This window comes from Sciurus carolinensis, chromosome X (genome assembly GCF_902686445.1).
Source record: "Sciurus carolinensis chromosome X, mSciCar1.2, whole genome shotgun sequence".
Classification (NCBI taxonomy): domain Eukaryota; kingdom Metazoa; phylum Chordata; class Mammalia; order Rodentia; family Sciuridae; genus Sciurus; species Sciurus carolinensis.
This window is the reverse complement of record NC_062232.1, coordinates 42,438,399-42,462,541: the sequence shown is the minus strand read 5'-3', so window position 1 is coordinate 42,462,541 and position 24,143 is coordinate 42,438,399. Positions and strand designations below refer to the sequence as shown.

The following is a 24,143-nucleotide window of genomic DNA, read 5'->3' as shown; positions in this document are numbered from 1 at the left end:
CTTTTACTAAACTGATCCACAGCCCTATTGTAAACCTTTATCTTTTCAATAGTCATACCCTTTATTATGTTGTATCCAAGTTTATAAGTGAACAGTATAAAGGGATATGTTAAGATGATGGACTATAGGCAAGAATCTAGTGAACATATGGTCTGAATCCCCAGAGATATATGTAATTTGGCCATGCTCAATATTATAGGGTCTGATGGAATACAAATTAGGATGGCCTAAGCCCTTCATTTTCAAATCAAGGGAAGGAGAACTCCTTTATTGGCTGGACTTAGACACAAAAAGCAAAGTTCATTGGGAAGAACCCTAAAATCATTTTTTTTTCAAAAAATTTTTCCTTTAGTACAAACTTATATGTTTTTATGTAAGTCCCTCATTTAAAACAGTGAGTGGGGAAAAAACTTTAAACCCCAAAAACATATTCAATTACTTGAAAAAGTTAAAGAAATTAGTTGAGAAAGTTACTGAGTAAATATTACATACAAATTTTAAACATTATTCAAAAGCATTTCAAATACGGAAGAGTTTCAAATGGAATATTTTATTCACATGTTAGTTGTCTTTTTAACATGTACACACACACTGACACACTCTGATTGGTCTGCGTGGAACGAGGGTTGTCTAAATATCCTAAAGGAAAATGAAAAATTAAAAAATATATTAATTTTTCATTATTATAGGCAATTACGTCCACATCACTAACAAAGCTATTACTGGTCTGTCCAAGGAAGCAGAGTGTTACAGGGGTAGGAAACTTGAAGGTATTTTCAACAATGACATTAACAGATCTCAACATGAGAAAGCTGACAAAACATGGATTTTTGCTGTGAAATTTCTCTTTGCAAAATATGGAGAAAAGTCTGTTGATGGGCAATAATAAGAGAGGTGGTGAACTTTTGCAGTCAATTCTCCTCACAGTATCGTGCAGAGGCATCAAGAAAATTGCTTAGTCCTTCTCTGGGACCAGTTTCAGAACTTTTCCAATTGCAATGGTCTTACCCTCATCTCTTAAGGTAAAACGACCCATCTGAGGAAAATCTTTAAATGTCTCCAGGCAAATAGTTCCTGCTGTCCTTAAACGGGCAATGCACACTTGATCTTGTTTCACGAAGCGGGGCCGTGTCTTACTTTTTTCTCCTGATTTTTTGTCTACCAAGGAGATTAAGGCTGTTATCTCAACTTCCTCAATACAAGTATGAATGTGCAGCACCGCATTATAACCTGGGCAGATGATAGATTTGTGCTCAATAATCACTATCTGAACATCAAATGTGCGTCCAGAATGGCAAAGATTACTAGGGTCACAAAGTATGAAGCCTGGAAGAATCTCTTCTTCTTCAATTCCCTTCAGTCTGATTTTTAGGTTTTCACCTGGGGCTACAAAATCAGTTTCAGTATCATCAGAAAGTATTCCAAGAACTTCTACATTGTGCTTGTTTGGCATCATCACAAGCTGCTGGCCTTTAAATATGGATCCTGATTCCAGCTTCCCCAGGACCACGGTGCCCATATCCTTGTACTTATCCACAATTGGCAGTCTAATTGGTCCATCGATTGATCTGTTGAAGTTTGGCAAATTATCCAAATATGGAATAAATGGTAATCCAGTGTACCAAGGGCAGAAATCTGATTGCTCTTTAATATTTGCTCCGGTTAGTCCTGAGCAGGGCATAAAGTGAATGTCCTTTTTTGGACTGAAGCCGACTTTTTTCAAAAAGGGCACCAGTTTTTCTTTACATTCTTCATATCTCTCGCTGCTCCAATTTACTGTGGGATCATCCATCTTATTAATAAGCACTATTAAATGTTTTACACCTGCTGTTTTGGCCAGCATCGCATGTTCTCTTGTCTGTCCACCTTTTTCAAATCCAGTTTCAAACTCTCCTTTCCTGGCAGAAATTACCAGCACAGCCAAATCGGCTTGAGAAGCACCACCAATCATATTTGGGACAAAACTCTTGTGGCCAGGAGCATCTAAAATTGTGAAATGTTTCTTTTCTGTTTCAAAATAGGCACGACCCACTTCTACTGTTTTACCCTTGTCTCGTTCTTCCTGATTTGTATCTAAGGCCCAGGACAAATACCAAGTTTCTCTGTTTTTCTCCTTAGCTTCTCTTTCATATTTCTCAAGTGTCCTTTTGTCAACCATTCCAGTCAAAAACATTATCTGTCCTCCAATGGTTGACTTGCCGGCATCTACATGACCAATGAATACCACGTTTACGTGTTCTTTCTTAGGAGCACCTGAGGGTACGACCATTGATTTTGATTTTCTTATTTCCTCTTTCTCCTCCATCATTTCCTGACCACTTTCTTCAGGGGGCCCTGAATCTCCCAAGGAACAACCCCCAGGCTCTGCTTCACTTACTTCTTTACTGTGCTCCCATGATTCTTCTAGGACCATTTCCACCTCTCCATTTTCTACAACAGGTTCTGAAAGTTCCATGGTAACGCCTGAACTGGAACCTTCACACGACACTAAAGGTTCATCTTTGGAAGGTTCCACAGGTGCCCCCCGTCCCAGGCTTTTACCTTGAGGGTCTCCCGCGCTGATGCTGATTTCGTCGATGCTGTCGGAGCCGGCCGGGGGGGTGGGCGGCTGTGCCGAGCCCCGCAGGAAGGACGGCACGAACTCCGCGGCGTGTACATTAGGCACGAAGGGTTTGGCGTTGACGTTGAGCTGGCGGCTGAAGGCCGAGCTGAGATGCTCGCGCGGGGCCTCGGCCACTGCCGAGGAGATTCCATCCCCACTCGGGGCCGAACCTGGGGCTTCCATGTCCACCTGGTCCCAGCAGTCGGGTGCTGAATCGCTGCTGCTGCTGCCGGGATCCATGGTCTGAGGACCTGGTGTGTGGCGGGGAAGGAGCCGGGTCGACAGGACAGAAAGCGCGGGCTACGCCGGCGGGAGTAAGGCAGAAAAAGCGGAGGGCCAAGGGGTAGCGACAGGAACCTTAGCTGCACCGCGGAGGCAGCCAAGTGCCGATGCTGTATTCGCAACTGCGGCGGCGGCAGCAGATATGGCGGCTCAACACCCTCCTCTTGTGTGTGAGCGGATCTCCTCCCCCAAACCCCAACCACTTCCGACTCCTCCACCCCCGACCCAACGCCAGTCGTGGATTGACCCCTCGCTGCCATCCGTAGGTTCGGCCTCCTCAGTTCTCAGCCAGGGGCTAAGTCCCAAAGCACAATTTTTAAAATGAAAATGTCCACTACTGTTGTTCACACGACCTGGGAAAACAGTTTGACCACAATCCAATGATTAAACCTTAGACAGGCACACCTGATTTATGGTTTTACTCAAAAATGCAAATAAAAATGAAAACTGCCATTGAACAAATGGGAGACAGGATGTGAGTTATTTACCCAGAAACACACAACCAAAGGGTAAAATGTGTAGTACTTAGGCAAGGATACATGAAATACATGAAAATGTAGCTGAACTTAGGACATGCAGCTTAAGATCACTCATTGATTTGAAATCCAAAGGCCTTTTGATTTTCCCTTTTCCAATGGGTCCCCATAAAGCTGTAACTTCTGCTGATGGCTTCCATATCGTAAGGATGGGGTTACAACTTCTTTTCATGTTAAGCACTCTGGTTGTCTGCAAGGAGACAATTTCCAAGGAAAGCATTCTAGACACTTTGTATGCACTTCTTCTAGACACTTTGTATGCAAGTGCCTAGGCTGCCTTTCTGTAGACTCAGATCACTTAGGTTTTTCCATCCAACTACTCCAGCACCTCCCCACAGTACAAACTGGATTCACAGGCCATGGGTTTCCCTGACTCATTTTTGGGACCTGGATTTCTACTCATTGCTGGTGTTAGGTTTTCTGTAAGAATCCATTGTCAAGTTGGACCCCTCCCCAATTAGTGGTAATGACATGAAGTTGCTGCCTTTAGCCTAATTAAAGCAATTATGACCTCTGAGGTGGACAAAGTCAGTATGAACCTTCAGAAGGAGTTAGAATTTATGCCAAAGACTAGATGAACTGTTTATTAATTAATCTAGAGCAAACTGAGTTAGGAAAAAATAAATGGGGGACATAAAATTTTCTAGTGCAAGACTGAGTTATAGACTTGCATTTTAAAGAAATTCAACAACAAAGAAAATGTTATAAAATCATTGATTTATAACTTGAGAATTGTGTTCTATAGACTTTAAGGGTAGTGAAAAAGCCCTAAGTCTGGCAGGCTTGAACCTTCGATGTTTTCAGTCTGGTGCTGCCACTACTTTACTAGCTCTGTGCTGTTTCCAAATCATTGGATATCAAATCCTTTCATTCCCTTTGTCTCTGGTAATGGCTTAAATTATTTATTGTGACACAAAGAGAATGTTCACATCTAATTACAGTGAATAAAAAGAACTGAGAGGTGGAATGTTTAGAGACACCTTTGAGTAATAACCCACATATATACTGGGACCTTTCTTGGGCATTATGTGAAGCTAGGAATGGCTTACTAAGACATCTGTGGGAGAACTTGTCAAGATTTAGGTAGTCATATTCCCATAAGATAATTCATGCAAGGAAGCAGGACAGATCTGGAATGTTTCCTTCTCCTGGATCAATTGCATTGGTCATGAAAAGTGGCATGACTGCTACTTGGTAATGTTTCTGTTATAGAACAGAGGATGTTCCGCATTTAGAATCTTAAAGAAGAAATGACATATAGTGGGTGGGTGTCCATATAAGCCATCATTCTTTGGCTTCAGAGGGAGGCATGTCAACCTAACAGGAAGATAGAAACATTGACCACGTTGTAGCCAGAGAAACCGATCCTGCACCAAACTCTTGTTTTTCTGTGATGGGGTGCTTGTCCTCAGTCTCTCTGCCAAGAAATGTTAAAGGGTTCATCAGTAAATAAGAGAATTTTCCTCTTCTAAGGCTTTTTAAAAAAACTCTAAGTACTATCCAACCATTGCTTAATTCAGTATTTCCCCCCTCAAAAAACTTTTTATTGTAAAATGTAGCACAAAGGAAGAGAATCACATAAAACAGAATGAGAGCTTATTAACTCCTGAAAAGTGAAACACCCTTGAAGCCATCACCCAAGTCAATAAATAGAAGTTTCCCAGCAAACCCATATGGCCTCCTCTCCTGTCCAATCACAACAGGCAGCCTCCCTTTACCCCTAAATGCAACTATTATCCTGACATTTATGGTAATCACCAATATGATCTATAATTTTATCACACAAATCATATAGTCAAATATTACAGTTTAATTTTACCTAACCTTTTCTATCTTTCCTTTTTCTTTTACTTTTTTGGTGCTGGGGATTGAATTCAGGTCCTTGGATATGCCAAGCATGCTCTCTACCACTGAGCTACAATACCTCAGCTTGCCTAGATTTTTTTGATACCTCTTTTAAGCATCTCTTAACCTTTTTTCATGTTACTTATTCATTGAAGAATGGGGGTGATGTGACATTCTCAATTTTCAGTTTTGCTGTATACATGTGGTATAGTTTAGATTATTCCTTGTTTTTCCTCTGTGTTTCTTGTGTATCGATAATTGAATTTATGAACTTGATCAGAATCAGGTACAATTTTTTGAAAAGAATATTTCAAGGGGAGTTTTGATTATTTGCATCAAAAGGCACATGAAGTCAAGTTGTGACTCTTTTTCACAGTTAGCAGCAATTAGTTTTAACTGTATAGAAACGGTGTATCTTTAGAGGTTGCAAAATCATGATAGTGTATTTCTGTCATTCTTCCTTTATTAAATGGAATATTGCTCTAACAAATTTCCCTTTATCAAAATTTTGTTATGTTGAGATAAAAAATTGTAAAGAAAAGGTAGGGAAATATTTGTGCCTTTCCCTTTAGGAGTTTTCAAAAGAATGATTTAGTTGCTTATAATCCTTTGCAGATGAAAAATAAGTGTATTTTAAAGGGAAAAATATGAATTATTAGATTTACATATATTTGATGTGTTTTAAGCAATTCCACTTGCTATGTATTTATTGATGATCATTAGTTAGTAGAAAGATTTTCATTTTTGAGTGTTTTGGAGATTATGCAAGTAGTCCTTAATGGATTATTTATTATCTCTTATGACAAGATGTACAAGCCAATGTTGCACATTTCCACCAAACCAAGAATCATGGTTCTTAATGATAACAGGGATGATAGAATTAGATAATAAAATAATTATATTTGATTTATCCTATCTACACAGATAGTCTTGTTATTACAACCATCAATATGATTACAGAAAAGGTTTTTTTCCATCTAAGCTCTTCCTATTTTTTGCCCATATTTCATAATTTCAATGCATTTATCTAAGTCATTTTTGTTGAGTGCTTTCTAGGTACAAGTCATATTTCAATTATTTTATATGCATTCTCTCATTTAACTTTCCCTACTACCCTGTGCAGAAGGCAATCTTATCACTCTATTTTACAGAAAAAAAGATAAAATTAAAGAAGCTGAATTAATTACTTAGGGCCACATAGCTAGTAAATAGTAGATTTGTGGTTAAAATACAGGCTACATTATTCTAAGACCACATTGACTTGTAGTATCTACCTATTATATACAAAGAAAGGAATGGGGAGACTTGGTGGGGTTTAATCACAAATGCAAGAAGAGTAAAATCTTAAGAGTATCTGGAAAAAGTAAATATGAGTGAATTTAAAAAATAAATATAATCCAATTGTGTTCCTTTGTGAGGACTTAGAGATGGCTTTGTGAAGACTGTGAGGGAAGATTGCAACAAGAAAAGTGAGGCATGGGGGAAGATTTAGAATAGACTCATAGGGCATGGGGGAAGTGGCATTCTTGCAAATAATAAAATTATTTTAAAAAATAATTCCAATTAATCCAGGTGCAGTGATGCATATGTGTAACCCCAGCTACTTGGAAGGCTAAGTCAGGATGATCATAAATTCAAGGTCAGCTTGGACAACTTAATGAGAACTTGTCTCAAAATAAAAAAAAAATAAAAAGAGCTGGAGATGTAGCTCAGTGGTAGCACATCTCTGGGCTCAATCTCTAGCACTGCAAAATAATAATAATTTCAGTGAAAGCAGTTTGGACTGAAGAACATTATACTCCCAGGTTTTGAAATCTCCTCTTTCCTCAGCTTACACCTAGCATCATTGTGTAACCTGGAGCATAAGCCGAGTTTTAAGTCTCATCCAGGCTTAAGGAATAGTGGTGTCAGGTGGGCTGAAAGGAGAACAGAACTTCTGCTTCAGGTAGCGAACACAGGTTAGAACACTTTGCTGTACACCTCATATTGTTTCTCACAGCATATATTACAGTGTCTGTGTACTGAAAAGGTTGGAAATCTTAAGTCTTCATTTCCTAGAGTTTTTGCTACTAGGGTTTCAGATGCATTTTTCCATCTGCCAATGTGTTACACACTGGCCATATTTCATTTAGAACGAATTTAAGTATAAAGAGGTATAAGGTATGGCAAGCATGGCTTGGAAGGATAGGTCTAACTGGGGAAAGAATGTCCCTTGAGCCAACAGTTCTGTTGAAGTTTCTTGTTTCCTGGAGAACAACAAAGACACTTTATACCTAGAAACCGAAGTTGTAATGGAAGCTTCCCCATTCCTCTACTACCCAAATGTGAGAGGGGTGGCAATGCCCTTAGAAGCCAATTTGGCTGTATTATTATGGAAATCATTCTGAGAGGGCAGAAATACATCTTATTCTTCTAGGCCCTAAATGCATAGAATTTATAACTATGTTAATTCTACCTTAATCCCTGTGCTAATTAACATAAAGTACATTCTGTTAACATTAATCAAACACTGACTTGAACAATTACCACACAGCTAAGGTTCAAAGGCAAGATCTGTCATTTCTAAATTTCTTCTTTAATTCTTAGCAACTTGTGCCTCAGGCTTCTTACCTGAAAGTTTGAGATGTATACGCTATGGGGATGCAAGAATGTATAGAGGCTACAAAGAACTACAGAGGTTGGAATTATGTCATTTCAACAACTTCATTTTCAATCACTTGCACCCACCACTATTATAATAGATTGGGGACAGCAGCCTTATCAGACTGCCATGCTTGAGAGCCAACCATGGGAACTGCCTATCTAAAAATAGCCAAGTTTGAGGTTAAAAGGGAAAACAATTAATCTCCATTCTGAGGCAGGCTCCATTTCCAGCAATGCCCATTCTGTACTCTGGAAAGCTACTCATCTATTGCTTCCAGTGCTAGGTGAAGAAGAAGCTACAAAACCAAGAGCCAAGATTATAGTGCTTTTGTTTTCAGATTAGTTCACACACAATAAAGAGGAAAAACATGAAGAACTTCAAAATCTGAGATTATTAGTCACTTTGCCTTTTTAGTTTTCTACCAGTACCAAAACTGCTAAAATAAAATTTGCAAAAACACCTTCAGGAAGAACTGAATTACCAGAGACCCAACTGAAAAGTAGCCCAAAAAGTAGTGTAATTTGGGGTTAATGTGTGGAAAGAGTCTGGGCACGGTGGTGTACACCTGTATTCCCAATCAAGAGAGTGAGGTAGAGGGTCACAAGACTGAGACCAACCTGAAAAAATTTGAAAGAACCTCAGCAAATTAGTGAGACCCTATTTAAAAATTAAAAAAATAAATAAAGAAAAATAAAGAAAAAATGTGAGAATAAAAATTCTAGTGAAAGAGGTTTCACACAGTGTACAGCATATTCTGCTCTTCTGTCTTTGGTCATATGAAGACACATCATTCAGTCCCTCTGGATGTTACAGAAGCAAGAACCATGTTGGAAGTGGAGACCAGGGCTTCATGTGATACTAAACATTCCTACTCTTGAGCTTGGACTTTTAGGCTCTAGAAACATGAATATGAATTTGTATTATATTTATAAATCAGCTAGTTTCAACTATTTTGTTAAAGTATCATTGAGGTACTAAGAAACCAAGTAATCATACAACCCATTATTTTCATGTTTCACAATATGGTAACAAACTTGTGTCAAGCTCATTTTACAATGACACAGGACAGAAAGTTCGAAGCCGTTATGTTAGAAATCAGAAAATTGAACTTTGGCAAAAAAAGATGATCATCACCAAAAGTCTTTGATATGGATGACCAAAAATCCCACACCCTCATTGGTCTTCAAAGTGCACACCACATACTGAGCTAAGAACATTGAAGTTAAGAAACAGAGAAGAGACACCTGGAGATTTACTGACCAACTACTCCCATAGGAGAGCTGGCATTATAGCTGAAGAGGACATATGTAAGTATCAGGAGACCAGAGCTCTGCAAGGTTCTGGGAAGTAGAGCAGTAGCAAACGACCACATGGACTAGCACAGGGCAAACACCGGGAGTGTGAATTAATGGTCCTGTGAAGAGATCAATTTTGCAAGTTCGAGGACAATCAAATCCATGAGCTGAACTGAGGACACTGGCTCCCCAACAAAGTACAGAGGTCCAGTAAGGAAGGGTAAGCCACAGCTCTTCCATCTCCAAATGTAACACTCAAATAACACCAACGGGTAATCTCAGTTTTAAACATCGAGTGGAGGAATAAGGTGATGTCATCATATAACCATCAAGTGTGATGTCAATACGCCTAAGTCATTTAGCATACTTTCAGCACACACATGCTAAGCACCTGGTTTGTGACTCTCTTGTGTTCTAGGAGGCAGATTCAGAATCTGAGTTTGCATCATGAAGGCAAAATTCACAAGTCCCTAAGAATAATAACAGACATATTTAAACACATGAAATGTGATTACATTTGGAGCCCATACTAGATCTACAGGAAAAAGACCTCCTTTCTGTCATTATGCAGTTCTAGATCTTGGAAATTGCTAAGTGAAGATTTTAAGTGTACTCACCACTACAATGGTATGTATGTGAGGAAATGCATATGCTAATTGGCTTGATTTAGCGAATCCATAAACATATTGCACAGATAAATACATATTTCAAAACATTTTTGAAATGTTTCAAAACATTTTTGAAATATTTCAAAACATTTTGCACAGAAAAATACATATGATTTTTGTCAGTTAAAAATAAAAAATTTTAAGTGCTGAGAATAAACTCATTAACAAGGGAATCGAAAAACATATCACTCTACACATGACCTATGACCTAAAACATGTGGATCACAAACAGGGGTTGAGGGAAGATTCTCATCAGAGAAGAATTGCATCTAACTATTGAAAATGGGTACACAGAGTTCAGACACCCACAGTTTGAGCCTCAAGTGACACAAGTGATGTAGGCAGTGACCACCAGAACGTGCTTGCATTACACAGCAGAGACATCCACAGAGTTCCCTGATGGACTGAAGCAATACTGCCTCTGAGGAAGAGATCACTCCAGAGTGTGATGAAGATTCTAGACCTAACTCCCAGTTTACATGGAAGGCAGGAAACAGAGGAATGAGTTAAACAATGCCAGTGAATGGAAATCAGCAAAATTCAGCAGGGGGACTCTTCAAAACAAAAGACTCACTTCTCACAAGAAAGGGGACAGGAAGGGTGAATTCTACAGAGGATTAACAGGCACTTCAACCAATTGCAATGCAGCAGACAAGGGCAAATCTGGAGTTGGTAAACACATTAGTATTTACAGGACAACATGGACACATTTTCTGTGAATTAATTTGAAAACACTAAGGAATCATTTGTAATAGTTTAGAATCAATAGTGGTATGGATTATATTTTTAAAGCAGCATTTTAAGGTGTCTTTTCCTTTGAGGGATATGTTTTGCAGTATATATGGATTAACTGACTTGCTGTCTGGAGTTTGCCTGAAACCAACCTGGAAGACAGGGGACATTAGCGTTTGTAGATGAAATAGGATTGACTAACGCGATTCGTGAAGGGAAGTGTTGCCTACACATGGCTTTCTTATGATGTTAAAGCTTGTCATGTGTCTGCTTCTCAGTTCTTACAACAGAATTTTTTTTTTTTTGGTACTGGGAATTGAACCCAGGGGCACTTAAACACTGAGACATATCCCCAGGACTTTTTGTTTTAATTTTAAGACAGGGTCTCCCTGAGTTGCTTAGGGCCTTGCTAAGTTGCTGAACAGGCCTTAACTTGCAATGCTCCTATGTCAGCCTCCTGAGCTGCTGGGATTACAGGCATTTGCCACTGCAAGGCCAGAAAACATTTTAATTATCTTAAGCCACCACAATATAAACTAATGAAACAAGTATTTCTGGGAATGAGGTCAGGACACTTGTATTTCTAAAACTTATTTTCCAATGAGTAAGGAACATTTAGAGACAATGATACCAAAGCCTTTCCCTTTTCTTCTTGTGATGGGAAGCCTGGAGATGCACTTGCACTGATTCGGTTGGTCAGAGATGCCACAAGGACACTGAGGCTTCCATCCTCCAGATCAAGTATTTTTAACTAGTTGACTCTTGGGATTTTCACAGTATGGCTGCAACATCTCCAGTCTTCCCTATCACATTTCAACTGCCACCATCCTCTCTCACATTCATCCCTCTCATTGTGAGACAACCTCTTCTACAGAAGCTCCAAACATATTCTCGGTGTACCTCTTTGGGCAGAACTGAGTCTCATGTTCACCCCTAGCTGCAGGGGAGATGGGAAAAATCATCATTTGAAAAGGGGAAAGTGATAGCTATGAATCATTTGGAAAAATCCTAAATTTCCCCTGAGATTAGACATATTGCTTCTTTGAACATAATTAGGGATTTTATTTCTTTTTCTTTTTTTTCTTTATTTTAACCCTTGGGGACTTGTAAGTGAGGCTGTTGGGCCATCAATCAACAAATTCTGTCAGATGGCAGAAGCAGATCTTGTAGAGTCAGAACCACTGTCAGGCTAAGGTTAGAATATGGACTGAAGGGAATAAACTCACAAGGACTGACCCTCAGTCCACGTCCAGGCACTTAGCATAAGTGCTACATTTTTCAGTCCCCACAATGATCCTACCGAAAAATAACTGGCATGTTCTCCATTTATACATGGAAGACTACAGAATCACAGAGATTGGGTCAAGTACCCTGAATGATGGCTTCCTGTGCATCAGGTTTCCCCTGTGCCATGGACCATATCCACTTCTGAGCTTTGCCCAGATCACTGAAGCAAACAAGCATATGGGAAGGGAAATAGGTCCATCATTCGTACAAAATAGTGGGAGACATATTCCATGTCACGAAGGGGACATATTTTGCTGGCTAAAAGACTAAAATAGTAAGACTAAAATAGTAGCTCTGAACTGAGACTTCTCTATCTTGTTCTTGCCACATATGATGTGTGCTAGGGTCACAAGTGGTCAGTGCATTCACAAGAACTGTTATGTAGTGATACATGAGTGCAGGGCCCAAAGCTCATGTTCACAGCCCCAGGGGACTTAATGACCTTTCCACACTCAGGTCCTGTCATGCTCATTGAGTTGGCAGCATGATTGACCACCTAATCACAGGAATGAATCTAAGGAGCATTTGTTCCCAGGATCTCCTTCAGTGCCCAGCCCAGGTCCTGCCAGAACATCAAGGAAACTTCCAACAATGTTTTCCACATGTCTCAAAATATGTCTTCATGCAAATAACAGCATGCCATCCATGTAGGTAAGTGCTCTTCTTGATTATTTTGACTTTATTTTTCCAACATGTTTTATGCACACACACACACACACACACACACACACAATCTGACATAAAAATCTACTCTTATACCTGAGGAAATTAGAAAAATGAGTACAAATTAAATCTAAAGTAAGCACTAGAAAATAGATTATATCATTGGAGCAAACATCAGTGATGTTGAAAAGAAAAAGTCAAAAGTGTATAGTCACAAAATCAAAAGGTGGTTTTTAAAAAATGATCTATAAAATTGGTAAGTTTCTGTCCAGGCTAACTAAGAAAGCAACAGAAGATACAAATGACTAATATCTGAAATGAAAGGAAGACATAAATACAGATCACGTGGACAGCAGAAAGTCATATTCAAAGAATGATCCTTCAACAAATTTGATAACCTTGATAAAATGGACCCATGCTTTGAAAGAGGCAGTCTGCAAAACAGTATATGTGAATAGGTAGGTGTATACCTATTAAAGATATTACATCTATAATTAATAACCTTCCCATAGAGAAATCATCAGGCCAAGAATGGGTCATTGGAGAGTTCAATCAAATGTTTAACAAAGAAATCATACTCATGCTTTATATTTCTTTCAGAGAAAATTAGAAAGAATATTTCTAATGTGTCTTGCAAAGTCAGCATCACCCTATAGTAATACCTGGTAGAGAAATGATAGGAAAGAAGATCTATAAGTGCATATTTCTAATGACCATAGACACAAATGTCCTGAATGAAATATTAGCAAATTGAATCAAATTATGTTACTTAAATGTGTGGGATTTATCCCATTCATGAAGGATAGTTCAACATTTGAAAATAAATTATTGTAATCCATCATATCAACAGAGTAAGGAAGAAAATCACTGTGATCCTATAAAGATGCAGACAAAAATATTTGACAATATTCAAATACATTCATGATAAGAAATGCTCAATTAACTGGAAATAGTATATTATTCAACTTTATAAAAATCTATAAAATCTATAACTAAAATTATACTTTAGTTGCAAGAGACTTGAAGCTTTCAACCTATGATTACAACAAAAGCAATGATGTCACCTCTCACCATTCCTTTTCAACATCTTACTGTCAGTTCTAGCTGATTCATTTAGAGAAGAAGAGGAAATAAATGGTGTAATGATTTGGAAAGAAGAATAAAACTGTAATTATTTCACAAATGATATAACTGTCTTTGTAGAAAATTTTAAAGGAACAACAAAACATCCTTAATGGTAGATTATAAGCAAGGTTGCAGGATACAATGTTTAGATACAAAAGTCAACTCTTTTTTATGTCAGAGCAATATATAAGTGGAATTTGAATTTAACAATGAAACATCATTCACATTAATAATTCCAATAATGAAACTCTTATGTATAAATATAACAAAATATGTACCAGATATATACGGGTTTGGCGGTGCATATAAATAATCCCTGATAATTCAGAGGTTGAGGCAGGAGTATCTTAACTTCAAAGACAGCCTGGGTAATTTACCAAGACCTTGTCTTAAAAAAAATAAAAAGAACAGAGGTTGTAGGTCAGTAGTAGAGCACTTGATTAGCATGTATTTGTCCCTAGATTCAATCCCCTCAAAATAAATGTGCCATATGTTTATGATGAAAGCAACAAAAATCTGATGAAAAAGATCAAAGAGGAACTAAAGAAATGAAAAGATATTCCATGTTCATGTATAGGAACATTCAATATTATCAAAATGTCAGTTATTCCCCATTAGATCTATAGTTTCAATGCAATGCTAATCAAAATCTGAACATGAGTGCTGGTGTTATAGCTCATTGATAGAGCCCTTTCCTAGCATGTGTGAGGCCCTGGGTTTCATCCTCAGCACTGTACAAAAATAAAAATAAAATAAAATACAGGTACTGTGTCCACCTATATCTATAAAAATATTTTTAAAAATCTCAACATGATATTTTGTTATTTTTGATAAAATTATCCTTAAGTTTATATAGAGGAGGGAATTTCCAAAAAACAAGTCAATAAAATATTGAAGGAGAAGAATAAATTTGGAGGACTGACATTACTTGACTTTAGGCTTTAATACAAAGCCACAGCAATCCAGACATCACAGTATCAGTTAACAAACAGACAAAAAGACCAATTGTAACAGCATACAGCAACCAGAAATGGATCCACATAAACATAATAAATGAATCTTGATAAGGGGTCAAGTTCAACATACTAAAGTAAACATTGTTTTTTTTTCAACACTGGTGCTAGATATTTTTGACATGAAATACAGAAAAATAAATGCATCTAGAGACAGATCTTATGCTCTATAAAGATATACTCAGAATTGATCATTGACTTCAAATGTAAAACATAAAACTGTCAAACTCTTTAAAGACAATAGGAGAAAATCTAGATGATCTTGGTTTTGGTCATGACATTTTAGATAATACAAAGGCATGATCTATGAAAGAAATAATTAATAAGCTGTACTATATGAAAATTAAAAATTTCTGGTCTGTGAAAGGCTTTTAAGAGAATAAAAAGCACAATCCTTATTATGGGAGAGATTTATTTCCAAAGTCATATCTCATAAAGGCCTATTATCTAAAATACACAAATTACTATTTAAACTCAACAAGAAGACAAAATGATTAAAACATTGAGCCAGAGATACTGAAAAACATCTCCCAAAAGATGTACAAGTAGAAGATTAGCATATGAAAAAATTTTCTACATCATGTACTATTGGGGAAATGCAAATTAAAACAATAGAGTACTACTATATGCCTATTCCAAGGGTCAAGATTCAGAACATTGAGAATACCAAATTCTTGCGAAGATATGGAACAACAGAAATGTATTCAATATTGGTGGGAACGTAATATGGTACATCCATTTTGGAAGCATTTGGTGATGTCTTACAAAAATACAAATATACTTATAATATGATCCAACCATTACATTCCTTGATATTTAGTCAAAGGAGTTGAAACTTAACATCCACACAAGAACCTAGACAAGAATGTTTATTCTATTTTATTCCTAGCAACCAAAATGTGGAAGCAATCAAGATGTCTTTCAGTAGGACAGAGGGTGTAAAACACCAGAAGATGGAATAGTATCCTGACTAAAAAGAAATGAGTTATCAAGTCATGAAAGGATATGAAGAAAATGTAAATGCATACAGTTAAGTGAAAGATGTCAGTCTGAAATACTACATTTTGTATGAATTCAAGCATATGGCACTCTGGAAAATGGCAACACTATGGAGATAGTAAAACAACATTTCTTGCCAAGGTTTTGGGGTATGGATGGGATGAACTCAGGTCTTTATCATGTAACACCAAGGGACTACTAAGAAGTCCACTAAGACTTTTAATTGTCTGTTGAGAGTCTTGGTTCTCTATAGCTTAAGTGTGGACAAATGCCTCAAGGAAGAAATACACGCTATATGAGTCACTTCTGTTTCCATTTCTACTACCTGGGATCTTGACTTCTCAAGCATTGCCTAGTTTGGAATACTGAACCCTAAATTAGGTTTCCCTGGCCCCATGTTTTCCAAAGATCTGTTGTCTTCTCTGCTGCTTAGTAGGTATTTTGTTCATGGAACACCATCCTCTCATCCAGGGAAGTTTAGATTCCAGTAAATTCTCTAAGGGAAAAAAGGAGTACAAGTTAGGAAAATATCTGTTGATGATTTTCTTTGACTTCCACATTATTTTTTTACACTGATAACCTGGACACAAAAGAAATTCTGACGCCTTTAAGCAGAATATTTTTTCCTTTTTTTCAGTGTAATAAACCATTTTATTATTTCGTAGAAATGGACAAATTGCTTATATCTGTAAATATTCTAATGACATTGTTATATTGATAAAATAAAACATTTTAAAGAAGTTTGTTTTGTTTTCAAATGCAAGATATATGTTTATATATACAAACATTCCTTGTTATACAATATATGTGCATCAGGAAGTTGGTAGCAGCCTAGCTGTGTGGTTCTCTCTCAGAGCATATCATAAGGCTGTAGTCAAGTTGGGGGCTAAGGCTGAAGTTTCCAAGGCGGCTCACTCACATGGCTGTTGGCAAGATGTACAGTTTCTTTCTTACTGTAAGTTACTAGGAGGCTTTAGTTTCAGGCTATGTGATTTTCTCCATAATACTCCTTGAATAAGTATTCTAGCAACATAGAAATAGTTTCCTTCCCAAAGGTTCAGGGCTTTTATTACATAATTATTTTCTCAGATACTGTAAGCTAATAATTGGTCTGAGAATGTTTAAACAGAAAAGAGACTTCTGTTTTCAGTCAAGATGAAATCAGGGGACTGGATTTATCTTCTCATGGTTTCAGAAATTTTAGTCCATAGTCAGCCAACTTCATTGCCCTGGGCCTGAGATAAGGCAGAACCATCATGGCAAAGGACATGGCAAAGAAAAACTACTTAGCTCATGACAGCAGGAAACCAACCAGAATATTTCTTCTTTTATCCAGTATTCTTACTTTCTCTCTGTGACTGACAGGAGTGCAATGAGCTGGAACTAAAAATGACATATATATATATATATATGCACACATACACACATATACATACATATATATATATATATATATATATATATATACATAATTTCTTAAAAGTAAATATGTAGCTAGGTGTGGTATCACACATTATAATCTCAGTTACTGGAGAGGCTGATGCAGGAGGATCACAAGTTCACAGCCAGCCTCAGCAACTTGGTGAGACCCTGTCTCAAAATAAAAAAATTAAAAAAAGGTGTGGATATAGCTCAGAGGTAGAGCCCCACTGGGTTCAATACCTAGTACCAAAATATAGAAATGAATAAATATGCAGATCCATCTTTAAAAATATTTTAGAAGAACAATAATATTGAGACTTATCCTATTATATATAATACTATAACTCTTTAAAAAATTTTTTTAGTTGTTGATGGACCTTTAATTAATTAATTAGTTAATATGTGGGGCTGAGAATCAAACCCAGTGCCTCACACATGCTAGGCAAGCACTCTACCACTGAGCCACAACCCTAGCCCCTATAATTGTATCTCTTAAGCACAAAGAGGAACCACAAATACAATTTAAGAAGATCTGGAGCAGTTGATGGATCTGGACCAGTCACTTAATTCAGTGGTAGAAAGCAAGTAGGCTTGGCATTTCTCAAACATCTACCCTGTAGCAGATGGTGAACAAGTTGCAGAGTCTCTGGACCCTCTACCTAGTGGCAGAAAGATATTAAGACCTGTATCTCCTAGCCCTCCAGTCACCAGCAGCAGCTGACTAAGGTATATACTTCCTTCCCCTAGAGAAACTGGTAGATAAAGAGTGAGAAAAAAAAAAAAAAGAGTGAGAAAGATCAGTGGTACCAGATGATGAAAAACAGGCTGGGGAAATGTTTTACATTCTATGGGTCCAGAGCCCCAAACTCTCAAATTAATGATACTGGATGGCCCTGGAAAGCACTTTCTGCCCCTATAAGCAACTCCAGTAGCAGTTCATCAGGGACTTAGGTAGGTCTAGCAGTCCAAAAATGCATTACAATGGCTCATAAGATTAAATGCATTGGAACTGTACTCATGAAAGAAGGCCAGTACCAATAGGCCAAACCTTAACAAAGAAGCTTCATGTAAAAATAGAAGGATAGAAAAGGATCAAGGATCTCTTTATGTAATATATAAAATATGCAGGGTTTAAAAGAAAATTATTCATTATATCTAGAACTGGGAAATCACAATTTAAATGAGAAAAAAACAATTGACTGACACCAGCAGAATCTCATAAAGATTTTAAAGTAGCCAGTATAAAATGGATTGAAGAAATAATTAAGGACTGCTGTGAAGTGAGTAAAAAACAGAAAATCCCTGCCAAGTTATAGAACTTATAGAAAAAGACTAAGTGGAAGTTATAAAACAAAAAGTATAATAAACAAAATTTATAAACTTACGGGAGTTCCATAGTAGAATGGACAGGACAGAAGACAGAATCAGTGAACCTGACTACAGATCAACAGAATATACTCAAAATGGAAAAAGAGGGAAAACAAGTAAACAAAGATCAACAGAGATTTAGGGAGCTATGGGACAAAAAATGGTCCAGCATTTGAATCATCAGAGTTTCAGGAGAATGTACTTGGGAGTTAAAAACAATACTCATATATTGTTGAGGAACCAAAGAGGTACTAACATGTAAAGTGCTTTGAATTTGTAACTCTTATTTTTAAAATAAAGCTGGGCAAACTTAAAAATCAATGAATTTTCTTGGTTTCATCAGACAACTAAGTTGTCAGGGCAAACCACTATACTGAAATTTAAGGAACAGGTGAATCCAGAGAGTCACAACCAAGATATGGTTAACAGGAAAAGAAATTAATTGAAATATATCTGGTTAGAAATTTACATTGTAATTTTGAAATATGGACTAGTATAAGCATGAATAACTTCAGAGAAGTATACTCCTGGGTGTGCAGGACCAATTAGTCTCACGGGTTTTTTGCCTGCAGGAATTCTATCAGGTTCTGACAGTGGAGATCTCAGAGTAGTCCCCTAGGTGTCTGATAGGAAAGAATGATCATGTGGAGACTCCCAGAGTCTTCTCCATAATAAAGGCCAAGTCTCCAGGAGGAACACTTTACAGAGCCTTGTTTAGAGCTAAGGGGAGGACCTTCTTACTCAAGTTGCCTATAGCCTTCTGGTCTCATTTAAAGAATGGGTGGAGACAAAATTGTGAAGGTCACAAGCCAGGGACAAAATTCACTAAAAGCACTGAGATATATTATTTATTTATTTTTAATTAAATTTTAATTGGTACATTATTATTATACATGGAAGATTATAGAATGACCTCTTTATGTTATATATAAAACTTTCTTTGAGAAGGAATATTTCAGAGAATCCCAAAGTCAAAAGCAATGGCACCACAGAAGTTTGCAGACTTTGAATCTTAGTGCTACAGGGAACTTTGAACAAAGTCCCAATTTTGTTCCTATTCACATAAATCTACATGTCATATGCCGATTTATCCCTGTTCCTACTTCCTGATAAACATGTCCAACTTTCAACAATAAAAATAAAAGGCACAAACAGTCAAACATTAAAATCAACTCTATTATGACACAGATGTTGGAATTATCAGACAGGGAATTTAAAATGATAACAATTAATATGTTAAGAGTTCTAATGGAATAAAATAGACACATGCAAGGATAAATAGATAAAGTAGATAGATAGAAACTATAAGACAGAATCAAAAGGAATGCCAGAATTCACAATACTGTGAAATACCTTCAATGGGATCAGCAGATGTGACCTGGTCAAGTAAAGAATAACTGAGCTTGAAGATGGGTCAATAGAAACTTCCTGAAATTAAATGCAAAAAGAAAAAATACAAATTAAAAAAGCAGGATAGAACATCCAAGAACCCTGGAACAATTCAAAAATGTATGATGTACCCCAAATTGGAAAATTAGAAGAAAGAAAAAAGAGATCAGAAGAAATATTTGAGGGAATAATGTATGAGAAATTTCCAAAATTAATGATAGGTACAGAATCATACCTCTAGTAAGCTCAGAGGATGTCAACAATATAAAAACCAAAAAAAAAAAAAAAAACTACATCATTGCATGTCATATTCAAACTTGAGAATGGAAAAGACAGTGAGGAAATCTTGAAGAAAACCAGGAATAAAACCCTTATCTTAAGAGGAATAATGATAAGAATTATGGTGGAATGCCGTCACTAGCCATGCAAAGAAAAGGTGGGGGACCTGGGTGCAGTGGTGCACATCTGTAATCCCAGTAACTCAGGAGGAGCAGGCAGGAGGATTGCCAGTTGGAGGCCAGCGTCAGCAACTTAGCAAGACCCTGTCTCAAAATTAAAATTTAAAAGGGCAAGGGATAAAGCTCAGTGGTATAGTGCCCCAGGATTCAATTTCCAGTGCCAAAAAAAGAGGAAATTTTTAGTGTAAAAAATAATTTATTAACCTAGAATCACTATATTCCTAGCAAAAATCATTCTTTAAAATTGCAGAGGGCTGGGGAGATAGCTCAGTTGGTAAAGTGCTTGCCTCACAAGCACTGAGACCCTGGGTTCAATCCCCAGCAGAGCAAAAAAAAAAAAAAAAAAAAAAAAAAAAATTGCAGAATAACAAAGAAAAATTGAGGGTATTATTAACATTAGACCTGCAATGCAGAAATGGGAAAAAAGTATATAGGAATGTAAGGATTTAGTTTGATGTGTCAAGTCTTTTTGAATTGCAATTACCACAACTGTCCCAAGTAACCCCTGGTCTGTATTCCCCATGTAGTTTCCCAGCACTCTGTAAACAGACAAAATCATTAAGTGGTATATGGAGTTTTACAATCATAAGTACCCGATGCCTTTGATATTAGTTTGAGATGACTCAGGTACATTCCAGTCTGGATGACTTTTCTTTTGTCCAGACCACTTTATAATCCCCCCATTTTCTACCCAAATTGTGTGGATCCACTACTTTTACTGCTTCCCAGAACCAGATTTCCATCACTAAGTCCCCTCAAAAACTGTGTTCTATTACCCTGAATCTGTCTGCCTCTTTCTTCAGTCTCACAGTACTTTGGGGTCGTTTCTCATACACTGGAATCAGACTGGTCCTGAACAAAGAAGGAAAATTATATAAGTCAGAAATTTGGATTTATACAAAATGTTCAGCCAAATAAATTTGAATTTATATGAAGTGTTTCAGAGAAGGATAAACTAAGAAAATACATTTTATTTTTTTCTTATTATTAATTTACTTAAAACAAGCATTTTAAATAACAAGAGTGATAATGTATCAGGTGATTATAGTATATAAAAAAGTGAAATGAATGATAGTAATGTAAGAAGAGACAGGGCAACTCTAATAAAAGTTACATGCTACACATGTGAGGTGAACAGTACTTAAAAACTTTTGGGCAAGCATGTTTGATACACTAAGAAGAATATAAATATATAAATATATATAAATATATATATATATTTTTTTTTTTTTTTGATACTAGGGATTGAACCCAGGGGCACTCAACCACTGAGCCACAATATCCTCAGACCTTTTAAAAATATTTTATTTAGAAACAGGTTCTCACTAAGTTGCTTAGAGCCTCACTAAAATTGCTGAGGTTGGCTTTGAACTAATGATCCTCCTGCCTCAACATCCTGAGCGACTGGGATTATAGGCGTGTGCCACTACACCTGGCTAATTTTTTTAAAACTAAAATTTTCAATTCAAATCATAGGAGGCAAAAAAAGAACTAGAGAGGAGTGAAAACAAAATTCTAAAATTATTCAAGTAACCCACAGAGATACAAAAAAGTAAGAAAGCTAACAAACAAGCTAGCAGACAGGAAAATATCTGAAAATATCCTTCAGGACTGAAAGGTAAATACAGATATTTTAGAACTAGAAAAACTGAATGTTGTACAAATACCAATCAAAAGACAGAAGTTGTCAGAGTGTATTTTTGAACATTAACATTTTTATGTTGTCTGCAAGAACCCATTTTAAATTCAAAGATTCTGAGAAGTTGAGTAAAAGACATACCATTACTAGCACTAATTAAAAGAACTTTGGAATAGTATATTAATTTCAGACCACTGAGTGCATAAAAATCACAGGAATCTACAGAATTGTTACAACCAAGAGAAACCTAAGGAGGCAAGACTACTAAATATAATTTACTATCCAGGATGAGATCTTAAATATGAAAAGGATATTGTGAAGGAACAGAATACAAATACAGTACAGACATTAGTTAATAATAATATATCACTTAGCATGTTCATTAATTGAGATGAATATACCATACTAACATAAGTTAATGATAATAATAATGTAGGAATCTGGATATGGGATAGATGGGAACTCTCTTTACTCCCTTCACAGTAATTCTGTAAATTCAAACTTGATCTAAAATATAAAATGACATGTTATTTATAGGGGAACAATTCTAGTGAGAAGAGAGTTCTCATTTCAAACCTTCACAAATAAAAGGCAAATAAAGACATATCTAGAAGGAGAAAAACTAAGATACTTTGTCACTTGCTGACCTACCCTTACAAAATGGCTAAGGAAGCTCTCATAATAAAAAGAATAACTGAGGTGACTTTCACCAGGGACAGTATTATATATACCTATTGTATTCAAGCATGTCCATGTGATTTACCTGGGTCTATGGTACTTGTAATCCAAAAATATAAGTTTTAAAAATAGGTCACAATATGCCTTGTTCATTTATTTATTAACTTACTTATTTTTGATATAAGATCTTACTTCATTGCCTCAAACTCACCATTATCCTGCCACTGGCTCCCAAGTAGCTGGGACTCTAGACATGCTCCACTGTGTCAGGCCTCTCTCACATCTATTGATATGTCAGATACATTTCATCCTTTCATGTCTTTCAAATAACATCATGAGATTTTTTTTTCTTTTACCTCCATGCAGAAGCTTTTAGAGCTGGAGATTTATTTATAAAATCATATATTATATATAATATATATTATTTCTATATATTATTTTTAATAGAGCATTATAGTCAGACATAGTATTTGGGTTCATTTTGACAAATTTGTACATGCATGGAATTTGATTTCAGTTCATGTTCCACCCTTTTCCCTCCCCCTCTTCCCTCCACCCATTCTCCTTCCTTACTGATCTCCCTTTCACTCATCTATTTACTTATTTTTGATTTTTTTGTTTTTGCTTTTTGGTACTGAGGATTGAACCCAGGGGTACTTAACAACTGAGTCACATCCCCTGCCCCTGCTTTGAACCTGCAATCCTCCTGCCTCGGTCTCCAGAACTGCTGAAATTATAGGTGTGCACCACTACAACCAGCTTGATTAGTTCTTTCTACTTATACATAAAGGTTAAATTCCCTATGTTATATTTACATATGCTCATAGCATAATTTTAAAAAATTCATTCTGCATTTCTTCCTGTTTATCATCCCTCCTCTCTCCCTCTCAATCTCCTTCTTCTACTTTACTGATTTTCCCTATATATTTATGATATCCAATTCTTCTCTCTTCTTTATTTTGCTCTAGTTTCCACATATGAGAGAAAAACTCTGAACCTTGACTTTCTGAGACTGGTTTATTTCACTCAAATGGAACTTCATCCTGAAATGAATATGATATGGAATGTCACTATGGCCAACTATGAGGGGAAGTTGCATTGAGTATGTAAAGCCTAGCCTAGCCTAGTTGATATTATAGACAATGGAATATCACTTTTAAAGTGTGATTCACAATCTTAAAATCAACCTAGAATGAATTAAAATTAGAACAGAATGGATTAAGATTAGAATGCAAGAAACCAGAAAGGAAGGATGCATTTTATTTCAAAAGAGTACAATTTCATAGAAAGCAACATAACATCAACATTGACAAAAAGGGGGAAAAAAGTACAACTGGAAAAAGAGAACTTACACCAAGAAAAAAAAGTATAGAGGATCAAGGAAAAACATAGAAATTAGTCATATAGAAATTTAAATGGCCTTTCTCAGATCAAGTAGACACAGTTAATAAGTAGAAAGAAGTGAATGAGATAGGTCTAGGTGATGCATGTTTATATC

General features: G+C 36.5%; 1 protein-coding gene across 1 annotated transcript; it reads right to left on the bottom strand.

Annotated features, from left to right (window-relative positions):
* Nucleotides 1–531: 531 nt before the first annotated feature.
* On the bottom strand, nt 532–3,034 carry Gspt2 (G1 to S phase transition 2). Its single transcript, XM_047536170.1, has one exon. It carries the CDS (start codon nt 2,840–2,842, stop codon nt 956–958), a length of 1,887 nt encoding a protein of 628 aa, XP_047392126.1. The 5' UTR covers nt 2,843–3,034; the 3' UTR covers nt 532–955.
* Nucleotides 3,035–24,143: the final 21,109 nt, after the last annotated feature.